Source organism: Hippoglossus hippoglossus, chromosome 7 (assembly GCF_009819705.1).
Source record: "Hippoglossus hippoglossus isolate fHipHip1 chromosome 7, fHipHip1.pri, whole genome shotgun sequence".
NCBI lineage: Eukaryota > Metazoa > Chordata > Actinopteri > Pleuronectiformes > Pleuronectidae > Hippoglossus > Hippoglossus hippoglossus.
In genome coordinates, this window is record NC_047157.1 from 24,880,080 (window position 1) to 24,892,266 (window position 12,187).

At 40.5% G+C, this 12,187-nt stretch overlaps 1 protein-coding gene across 2 annotated transcripts; it reads right to left on the reverse strand.

Moving 5' to 3' along the window:
• Positions 1-7,984: 7,984 nt before the first annotated feature.
• On the reverse strand, positions 7,985-9,791 carry LOC117764968 (lysophosphatidic acid receptor 6-like). 2 transcript variants are annotated; one of them, XM_034591152.1, is made up of 2 exons: positions 9,684-9,791; positions 7,985-9,119 (listed from the first exon to the last, which is right to left on the reverse strand). In XM_034591152.1, exon 2 carries the CDS (start codon positions 9,082-9,084, stop codon positions 8,113-8,115), a length of 972 nt encoding a protein of 323 aa, XP_034447043.1. In that variant the 5' UTR covers positions 9,085-9,119; positions 9,684-9,791; the 3' UTR covers positions 7,985-8,112. The 2 variants fall into 2 exon arrangements, with proteins under 2 accessions (XP_034447043.1, XP_034447042.1); XM_034591151.1 differs by having other exon boundaries at positions 7,985-9,192; positions 9,684-9,788.
• Between the last annotated feature and the right edge of the window lie 2,396 nt (positions 9,792-12,187).

Sequence of the window (12,187 nt, forward strand, 5' to 3'; positions counted from 1 at the left end):
CAGGGAGAGGATAATTTCAGCACAGAAATAAACAATTTTGGTTATACTTTAGGTGTATTTTTAAGCCAGTCTCTTACACTTAAGTTAACGATAATGTCTTAATGTGTTGTTTTGTTTCAATTACAGATTGACACCTCAGTAGTTGAAGAAATTGATGATGACACTTTGGCTGCCTACATTCCAGCATATGGTGATTGGATTGCTACAAGGCGGTTCTGTATAGGAAAACAGACAAGAGGTGGAGTCCATTCAAAAAGACTGTCCCTGTTTGAAAAACTAAAAAGAAAAATGTACACAAAAAGCAACAAAGACAGACTTCAAGATTCTGAGGAAGAGCATTCTATGCAACCAACAAGGATGCATCTAAGAAATAATAAAAGGGTCTCAAAGGTGACAAGAAAAATAGAGTTAGGCTGGATAAATGATAAGAGACAGGTGAGAAAACGCAATGGTGGAGGAACCAGACTTCTTGATATTTCCAAGACAGCCACAAAGAAAGACATTCTGTCACATGCTAAGAGGCTATTTTTCCCAAATGAGAAATCGAGAAATGGAAAGTGGGAGGAGTTTAGTCCCGATATTGTTGACTTTCAGGAAGCATACCTTGATGACAGTATTAGTGTGGGAGAACTCTATGAGACACATAAATTGGGGGTGTTAAGATTTTACCTATTCACAGAGCATCCGACCAATAGAGAAGACATGTTCACAGAAATGGCAGAGGGAGCTGATAAACAGACAGCCGCAGACAAGCAACAGAAAAACACAGCAGAAAATGTTGAGCAGCTGACACAGAAAACACCAGACAGTGAACAGCAAACACACACTGTGGAAGGTGATGGGCAAAGTACCAACAACATGTCAGCGTTTGTCTCTACTGCTGTTGAGATTATTGATCTTACATCTTTGTACAATACATCGGAAGTCATTTTTGGCACAAATAAACACTAACACCTACACCTCAACTCCTATTCATTCTGAGACAGTCCCTGCTGCCCCACCAAGTGCTTCTTGTGAACCTTTGCATGTGACTGTGAAACTTCACAGAGTGAATCTCTTAGAAGAACTGATTACTCAATTCAAGGATGAAGCCATGATAAGCTACTCTGTGAAATACAGCTTTATTGATGAAATTGGTGCAGATGTGGATGGTGTGTCCAGGGATGTATATATGCTGCCTTCTGGACAGACTTTTTAGACTGTGCAGCAGAGGGTGCAGATGTGAGGGTTCCATCGCTATCCCCAAAATGGCAAGAAGAAGAATGGAGATCTGTTGGTAGAATAATGGTCAAGGGATTGAAGGACCATGGATATTTCCCCTCTCGGCTCGCTCAAGCCTTTACAGCAGCAGTCACATTTGGTGAACATTCTGTCTCACCTGATTTACTGTTTGACTCCCTGATGTTGTATCTTAGTCAGTCTGAGCGTGATCTCTTGTCCACTGCTTTGCAAGAGGCTCTAGTTGGTGATGATGAAGATGAGTTCCTTGATCTTATGGATCGCATGGGAGTAAGAACAGTACCAACACAAGACAACTTGAAAGCTGTGCTTCTCCAAGTGGCCCACAAGCAAATAATCCAGCAACCGAAATATGCACTGGATAACATCGCAGCAGTCGCAGGACCAACTCTCAGGACGTTCTTCCCCAGTGTGCTGGAAATCCGGAAGATGTATGATGATCTTAAACCAACAACGCGAAAGGTGTTAAAGCTGATCACGGCCTCTCCAGCTACATCAGCAGAGAATCAAAGTTTGCGGTTTTTACATCAGTACATTAGGGGATTGGATGAAATAGGCCTCCGGAAGATGTTAAGATTTGTGACTGGGTCTGATGTCATCTGCGTTAAGGAAATTGAAGTCATATTCACCTCGTTGGAAGGGCTGGCACGGCGGCCAATTGCACATACTTGTGGCCCAACTTTGGAGCTGCCGTCAACTTACAACAGCTATCCTGAGCTTCGAGCTGAAATAGAGACTGTACTGTCCAGCAACTTCTATACAATGGACATTGCATAGGAGTGCCTCTGTCACTCACTCACATGTACATACCTTTCCCTTTCTTGTTTAATTTTTGTCCGGTTGTAGCCTTATCAGAGCCGACAGTCAAGATCAAAACAGTGTGATTGTGACACCGAGATAATGTGGGGAAGATGTGGTAATTAGCTCAGGAGCTGTATTATGAGCTCTTTTTTTCATGATTAGCATTTTCTATTTCATCAAGAAAGTCATCACCTCACTTAAACTGTTTGTAACAAATGGTTGATGAACAGTCTGTTCATGCACTTGAAGGACTACTACACCAAAAAACAAATGTGCAAATTTGCAAAATTGTTTACTGCTTTTGTGTACTTTTTTCATCTAAATATACCAGCTCAGTACAGGTTTGTAGACAATGTGAAAGTCTTTAAGTGGTACAAAGGACATCATCCTCTAAACCTTTCTGATGTTGTTAACAGGAAGTCTTTTGTGCATTTTGTTGTGTTAAGGTGTCATAGGTTTTACACTGAAGTAGAGTTGAATTATTTTGGAAGTGTTGTTATTGAAAAATGTTGATGTTTGAAATGCCTGAACAGGCTGGGCTTTTCCATGTTACTACTTTCAAATTTCTTGAATTATTTAAAAAAGCTTTACATTTATTTTATAGCGGTATTAATGACACTTTACAGAGCATCTGTTGAACCCTGTGATTCTATAAAAAAGCTAGACCTATAAACAAATTGAGCCTTTTACAAAAGTCATTTTTTTCACACATTTTGTTATGTAAATGACTAAGAAACATCTATTTCAAATTGACTTTGATTTACGTTGTCTGTTATCAGTTTGAGGAGAATCTTTTTGGAAATGGTTCTCACACAGTTGCATTTTTTACTGAGAAATTATAATTGAATTGGAGCCTCTTGCTCATGTCAGCTGTTATTACTGGCTGTGTTTGTTTGTTAATCTGTTGTAATATACATTAAGGAGTACCTCAAAAGTGTCCTACTTTTTATAAATAAAAAGCACTGGTTTCTCTCTTGTTTTGTACATTTGTGATCAAACTAATTGTGTCTTCACTGCAGATAAGTTTAACTACCCATTGCCACAAATGGTACTTGACTATTTATTGTAAGCATTTATTTGTTCTAAAACTGGTGGACCCTGTCTCACAGAGCAGAATTGCTGACTTTGGATAACTGCAATGGATAAAATCTTGAAAAACTTATATTATCCGTCAAATTCCTTCACAGAGAATCTTTTAAGTAGACATTTCCCTGTTACTTATTGCTGTGATCAGATGCTACTGCATGTTTTATACACTAGGTGGCAGCAGTTGTTAAATATGAGTAATTAAAGAAGCAGAAAAGATTAGAGTAAGAAAACACTAAGATGCACATATATGTTGCTTAGGGCATCTTGCAATAAAGCTACTTTGGGACATAAACTAAGCCTCATCCTTCGAAACACGAACATAACAGTTATTGTGAAATGTTTATGTGATCAAACACGGGTTAATTCAAAAAGGAAAAAAATGTAGGCATACTTTAATTAGTGTGGAAATTAGGCTTTATTTGTTGATGGTGTCATGGCAGCCACACTGCAAATGAAAACAATATTAGGATGACAGACCACATTTTATTAGGCTACATAGGCAAGATTGGCCTGCTTTTATTTAAACGATAAAAGATAGTTGACTTATCAGCACCAAATAATAGACAATATAGTTCAACACCTAACATCATCTCTACATCACCAAATGCCATGTAATTCTTCGGTGGCAATTGAAATATCTTGATGAGAAAGACACAAAAAGGAAGGAATTTCATAAATGCTTAAATAGAGTATAAACACAATCACATAGGGGAGAAATTAAACTGTTGCACTTCTCTGTATAACCAGGTTTGTCTGATGCCAAACACCACTGGACTGCGGCCAGAAGTGTGTTTTTTTTTTAAGGTTTCAGCCCATAGACACCCATCCTCAGATATTATAACATGTTTGATTTATGGATGATTATGCAAGAATAACCAAAGTGTGTCAGATCACATTCAGTCATGCTACGTAGTTCCACTATGAGGACAAATTTGACATTTTTCGCAAAGACAAAATGTGAGACGTTTATTTTCAGGACTGCCCCAGTTACCTTGTTGAGATGTATCATTTTTCCATAATGATGAATGAAAAGAGATGATATGAAGCTCAGAGGGGAGATGTCAATTATTTTAGAGTTCATTGCTATTCATTACTTAGAGACAATACATCTGTCAATCATTTAAACTGAAATTCGCAGTCAACATAACATTTTCCACCCATAGAAAAACTGCAAATATAGTGTTGTTTTGCTGAGGATGGGTGCTCACATTCAATCATCTGATCCAGTAGAACAACTTGTGGTTATTAAATATGGGCATATATGTAAGCCCGTAAAAAACCTGTAAAGCTCAATGGCTTCCTCTGGAGAGGTGGGTGGATGAAGACTGTTTTCTGCCATGACAAGGCAACAAATGTCAACCACAGTATCATCACAGCGATACGGTCCTCTCTGTAGGCATTCCTCCCTGCATGCCTGTATCTTCTGTTGGGATACCTCTTTAAGGTACTTCCTATCACCAAATAGTTGGGGTAGGGTGTACATCATCACCGGACGTCCTCCTGGGGACACCGCATTTCTGCATGGGCGAATTCTGTGAGTGTTCCAGAGGTGAACAACATCCTGCAGTTCTCTCTAAATATAAGGGAAAAGAGTGGGGAAGTGAGAAAAATTGTGGGTATTTTATTGGTATTAAATATTTTTTTAAGGACCTCCTGTGGTGCTTCATTTTTTTAACAGTGGAATTCACTTTTGTTGCTGGTAATATAGAAGAAGAACCTCACACACTTGCTTAACATATGACACCATGGACAAAATAATGTATTAAAAATTATAGGCTACATTCCAAAAGCAAAAAAAAGTTTTTCTTACCTCTATTACTTCGAGACATGTGAATTGTATCAGACCTTTGTCGAGGAAGTCACCAGAGAAGTGGTCAGACTCTTTTAAATCCTGAAATACGTTCATCCAGAACTGTGCATGTTGCTTCCTTAAAAACCCCACCACTGCTCAATCCGTTGGTTATGATTGCTTGAGCCATACAAAAAGCATCTGTTCGAAAATTCGTCCATATGATCATCTCTCATGAATATTTGCATCTGCTCCACGAAGCAGTTCTCTGTCCCTAGGTCTGATCTAATTCGAGTAGCAGTCCCATTTCTTGATGACACCTCATCAATAAAGTATCCAGCGATTACCTTTGGATCACTACTTGTAGAGTATGCATGTAGCCACACCACCATTCTTGAAAACCCGTCTATTGCACCATTGATGCAGATTCCATATGGTTTGAGTTTATCATATGAATCTATGTGCCATAAAAAGTTCGGACCTGGATTGTGATACAAACGTCGTCGAAGGCGATTCCGGCGTCTCGGTTGCTCTCCGTGGGGATCCAGTATTTTCAGCAAATGCCTGATTGTCTCTTGAGTCACCACGTAGCCGGCCTGAATGCATTTCAGATGCATCATCTTGTATCCGTGAAGCATTCCATATTCGTTCAACTGATCCTGTAGGAAAACTGCAACGTCCAGCAGATCGGAATGGTCTTTCCGTCTGAACAACCGCAGACTCCTGAGGTGCCTGCGCAAAGTCGACAAGCTAATACAAACACCATCTATATTACTTAAAGACACAAGTATCTCCCAGTGTCTCAAGCCCAAAACAAAATAAAACTGGATTAAACTAAGCAGACGGGACATTGTTGCTTCCACGGCACCAAATCTCCAACAAGTGAGAGCGTCATTCAGAATAACAGTAAAAAATTAAAAATACTATGAAATCTTAACTCTGTTTTACACTTTCTATGCAGAGTTATTCACGAATATATGTAAAGTTTTATTAAACTTATGAAGTTTCAACTCTAAATTTTGACAATCTTGTTTCGATAACAACAACCACAGTCATATGTAATAGTAATAATTATATCTTTTGTTATTATCATTATAGAAGAATAACTTAACATAACATATCTATCTATCCATCTGTCTGTCTGTCTATCCAAACAAATAAATAAATAAATACATACATTTTTGGACTACTTTTATTCTGAAGGGCTCAGACCGGAAGTCTCTGTGTGTATCTCTGAACATGATGAAGATGAGAAGTTGAAGCGCTTTTATCGTTTCAGCCTCATTTTGATGATTATTCTTTATTATAATATATAATTAAACACTAACCGGGTTAAACACTAAGAGCTTTAAACACTATTTGATCGTATTGACTTAATTCAAGGTCGAACTAGTCTTGTTAGCTACCGGCTAATCTAGCTAAGCTAACCAGGTGTTGCTAAAGCTAACAGGAAGTTGCTAAACAAAACGTAAACCTTACGTGAGATGTAGTTTATTTAAAGTGGTTTTACGCGTAGTTTGGTTTCGTCATTAACTCTGATTCACAGTGACTTAACTTAACTTTATTATAGTGAGCGCGTTTAAAAATCACTCGTTTGTTATCATGTGAAACAATGGACACAGCAGATACATGTCCCATCTGCCTGACTGGTTTCCACCATCAGACTGTGGCGTCTCTGGAAAAGTGTCCTCATGTCTTCTGCCTCCAGTGTCTTCTGCAGTGGTCCCAGGTACACACACCTGACACACACACCTGTCACACATCTGTCAAACATCTGTCACACACCTGACACACATCTGTCACACACCTTCTTCACATTGGCACTAAAGAATGTTTGATAGTTTTCCTTCATAAGTGGTTTTAAAAGATTCACCAATTCATATTTGGTGATTAACTTTCTCTCGATTGACTGATCACTTTTGAACATCAATTAATCCATAAAGATAATCACTGGCTGTCGGTTCATTACAGTGCTTCTTATTTCCTCTGTTCAACGTGTGATGTGATTGTAAAACAACACAACACATTTCGTTGCTCTGTCCTGAACCTCAGACGGCCTCAGACGGATCGGATCAGCTTCTCCTTCATCTACCAGAGACGGTGTCCTGGGGGGGGGCGTGCAAAAGAAGGTGATTATCTGCAGCGGGTGAAGGAAACTTCTCTGCAAAAGATTTAGGAGACATGTGAACAAGCAGTTGCCGGTATAGCTGAACTGCTCGTGCTGCTCCTGCAGATCAAGGTGAGGACGCCGAACAAGGATGTGGATGATGAAGAGGAGGCGAGCGATGCTGTTATCTGTGAGGAATGTGGACACAGCGACCGCAGGCACCAGCTGCTGGTGTGCACACGCTGTGACTCAGGGTATGATGTTACACACGACCAATGCACTCGTCAAGTTATTATTCATAAGTGGTGTTCAGGGTCGCAGCAGAGTTTTAATTTGACATGATTCAACGCACTTTGAAGAACAGTACATCAGTGTTCAGTCATAGCAGTAACGTTATATTTAGTACAAGAGTAAATCCTCCGGTACTTCACGTTTTCAATCACCAGGTCTCATCCTGCAGTCACAGTATTGGAGCGGAAGGAAATAAAAAAGTTTTCTACATTTGTTAAAGTTATTTCATCATAAAACAGAGGTCGTACTGTTGATTGACAGGTATCACATGGGCTGCCTCACACCTTCATTAACCACGGGCCCTGAAGGTGACTGGATTTGTCCTGACTGTGCAGCCAGTCCCCCCCACACAGGTGAAGCTGTGGAGTTATTACACTTACACTAGATACTTAATATCAGTAAAACCCTGTAGTGAATGGACATTAAAATGACAGATACTACAAATGTTACTGTGCTGCCGCTTTTTATTTAATGAACTTAAAAAGAAATAGAAAAAAATACAATAACTTGTTCAAAAGCCTAAATCGTTGCGAGGGTCTATTTCTTCTGTTTTAAGTTTGTAAAATATAAAATATCATTGCTTTAACATGAGAAATGTTGATTCTTAACGTCTGCTTGCTGTAGACTCATTACAAGACACAACCGCACAAGATACAGAAAATCAGATCCCTGTTTTCGATCCGTCGCTTTATTTTGATGTAAAATGACAATTTCAATAAACACTTTTATATAAAAGTCTCCAGTTCCATATATAGACAAGGAAGCAGAGTTATATTTTAATTATATATCTACAGGTTCACTTCTCTCGGTCCACTGAAATCGTATAAACACCCTTGCTCCTCTCCACTCGTCCACACAGCCATGTCATCTTCCAGCACCTCCATTTGCAGTGGCTGGTGGTGACATAGTACAGCACGGGGTCCAGGCACGTGTTGAGGGTGACGAGGGCCATGGTGACCAGCTTGGCGTCGTTGATGCGGTTGGCGGCGGAGCAGCTCTTGATGACATCAATGCGTCGCAGGAGGTGCAGCAGATTCGCCACGTGGTTGGGCAGGAAGCAGAGCAGCGTGATGGCCATGATGGTGTAAATGACCCTCAAGGCTCTTTTGGCTGTGTGAGTCCTGATCATGGAGATGCGCCTCACAGCCAGCGGGTAACACACCAGGATGATCACGGTGGGCAGCAGGGAGCCGAAGATCAGGATCAGCAGGCTGTACGGCGCCACACGCGTGGCCCACTCGTGCTTGGATAAGTTCTCGAAACAACTGTGGCTTCCAGATTGGTTGGCTTTGGTTTCCAGAGGCCCCCGGAGGACGAAGACCAGCATCGCCACTCCAGCGACGCACCAGAGCGCCACGCTCACGGCCAGAGAGCGCCAGGGCCTCCGCTGCCTCAGGTAGACGTGAGGATGCACCGTGGCCATGTAGCGGTCCACACAGATACAAGTCATGAAACAGATGCTCATGTAGATGTTGGAGAAGAACAGGACCCCAGTGATGCGGCAGGCGACGTCCCCAAACACCCAGTCGTTTCTGTTGAGGTGGTAGTGGATCCTGAAGGGCAGAGTGCAGAGGATGACGATGTCCGCCAGGGCCAGGTTGCTGATGAACACGCTGAAGGCTGTGCGAGGGGTGATCCTGAAGGTGTAGACGAAGAGAGCAGCCAGATTTCCAGGTAGACCCACGACTAACGCCAGGATGTAGACAAATGGGAAGAGGTAGTACTGATACTCCTCTGAGGGGAGGCTGCAGCCGTCCGTCACGTTCATGATGAACGATTGAGGGGGGGGGTTTGTTTGTGTGTCTGTGAAAGAAGTCAAATGAACGTGTAGGTTGGTTTTCATTCACGCTGCTGCCTCGCACACCGTCCTCTGTAACTGTAGCATCACAAACATGTTTCCATTCAGAGTTTTTCCACTTTTAGTTTCACACAACATTGGAAACTAATCTTTTACTCATCGAATCAGTCACATGTCGACATTCCTTAATGTCTAATCCTTGCTTCTAATGCATTTCTCAAGAAACTTAACACATTCATCTGTTTTGTTCAGGTATAAACTATGATGGACATTTTTCACACTGCATACAACACATTGACCTGTATTTGTTACAGAGATTATCCAAAAAGAGTGAAGTCAAAAAAACGGAAGAAAATACTGAACACAAATAAAGGCAACACTTCCTCTAACGGTGTTTGTGAGACAATAGACATTTTATCTTACTGCTTTTATATTAGATGTTAAACCTCTGTGACTCTCCCCTTCATTGCAGGAGCTGCTTCTAAGAAGGTAAACGTGTTGTGAAAACTAAACCCAGACTAAATAGAGCAATAAACAAAGGATTTTTGACATTAAACAAAGTCACTTACCTAGTTGTTGAGAGTCTGATCTCCAAATGTAGAAAGCAACACCTGAGATTGTTGTGCTGCTGCGTTATCACCGTGCTGCTGCTCTCTGCATTGTGTAGACCATGCAGCACTTTGCTCAGGCTTTTTAATTTCCTGTCAGCGCACCGTATGACGAGTGGAGCAGGAAACCATAGCATGACATGAGATTCACCACCCACTGCAGTCTAAAAATAATAAACTGAATTATTATGAATGTGTTGCCTTGTTTGGACATGTGTCAAAACAAGGCCGGAGGTCGTACTGTTGATTGACAGGTATCACATGGGCTGCCTCACACCTTCATTAACCACGGGCCCTGAAGGTGACTGGATTTGTCCTGACTGTGCAGCCAGTCCCCCCCACACAGGTGAAGCTGTGGAGTTATTACACTTACACTAGATACTTAATATCAGCAAAACCCTGTAGTGAATGGACATTAAAATGACAGATACTAAAAATGTTACTGTGCTGCCGCTTTTTATTTAATGAACTTAAAAAGAAATAGGAAAAATACAATAACTTGTTCAAAAGCCTCAATCGTTGCGAGGGTCTATTTCTTCTGTTTTAAGTTTATAAAATATAAAATAACATTGCATTAACATGAGAAATGTTGATTCTTAACGTCTGCTTGCTGCAAGGTTTGTATCTATCTTGAAACGTTTTATTTATTTATATATTCATTTGTAATGCAAGTGTAACTTTGTGCGTTCTCCAGGTGAAATCTACTTGTGGAAATCTGGTTTCTATAATCCCCTTTATCTTGATTCCAGAAACCAGGTTTTCGTCTTAACATGAGAGTTGACAAGTTACAGGAAAACGCTGCTCGTTACCCAGGAACTTAAGTGCACTGATAAAGGAAGTTTTTTAAATAGATGCTGTGACCACCCACCTACCTTGACAATAGTGGCTGCCTGTAAGAATATATCTCTCAGCCTCAGTAAACTGGAATAGTGCACATTCAGAAATACTTCTGAGACAGCAGAGAAAGTTTTAACAGAAGTCTTTCGAGAAGTTAAATAACAGTGTTATGTGATGAGATGGATAGAATTGTTCAAAACTAATTGTTAAGTTGATAATCATAAGATTTACGTTCCCTGAACAGACGACTTCATGTTGGAGGACGGAGAACTATCAGACCTTTTAGCCGAAGTTGATGAAACTGCATCTACCAGCAGTCGCCTTCGGCCTTCGACAGTAAACCGTCCCAGCGGCGCCGCTGAACGACGACGCAGTGCGAGACTCCGGAGCAGAACCGACAGCGACCCGGAACCTCGCCCACAAACCTCCTGGGTCAGTTCAACATTACACACAGTGTCGTGTTTACTCAGCAGCATGAGGGGGGAATTCACAGGGGTCAACATTCTCAGTGTGTGATAACATGATCAGTTTGACTTTACACGATGTTTCCGTGCACGTTATTCGAGTAAGTTGTATCTTTAAGTAAAATCCCAATCACGATAACAGTTGGCAGGATGATGGTATTTGACATATTGTCACTTCCTGCCCGAGCTCTTTCCTGTCACGTATATTAATCACAATATTCGAGTCACTGAGGTATTTTCTTCTTTATCTAAAAACCAGGTGATTTTTAGATAAACCCAGAAAGTAATTTGCAACTTTTCTGAGGGGTTTTCCAGTGTCCTCAGTGACGCCTCGTGCTGTATGGATGGACAATATTCTCTTTAAAGCAGTAAAAGAAAAGTTATTTTCATTTGATTTCTTATGTTGTGACTTTGTTTAATTTCGAGCCTGAAATTCTCAACCGACCTCTGTTTCGTTTAAACAACAGACAAATATTAGTGAAAATGAGACGTGTCAGTTTGGGTTCATGTTGTACAAACTGGGTTAGAAGGGGATTTATTATCTCTACGTCACATCTTGTTTTTGACTAGAAAACAACTTTTGAAATGGCTGTAAAATCTTTGGTTAAATTGATAACAGCCACAGGCTGGGTTTAGCTCTGAGGTGGAATTTGTAAGAAATCATTATCTTGATTTGACTCCACCAGAGACATTTTTTTTACTATTGCTTAAAGTATTAAAATTATAATCTTTAGCATATATGTTATTATTCATTCACTGAATACACATGTTCATGGAAAAGGAAAAGGTGGTGATCCATCCACTCCTTGTTCTTCGAGACAATAACAGCTGACATTATTTAGAGCGCCAACTTTTCTTCTAACCAAACAAAATAAAGTTTTGTCTCAGTCAGTTGTGATTTTAAAGTTCTCTGAAGCTCAAATTCAACTTTGATGACAACAAACTACAACATTTGCCTCCTGTTACATTAAATACACATTTATATTTAGTGCAGGTTTCTTTCCCCATCACAGTTTCCTTGTGGCTCTGTCAGGGTGTGGGGGGCAGTTGGACCCAGACGCAGAGTTTAAACTTAAAGTGTAATTTTAATACAAAGGAAACAAGTCTTTAACAAACAAACTGGGAGCACAAAGGGAGAAAATACAGGAAGCTTACACGGGGGGT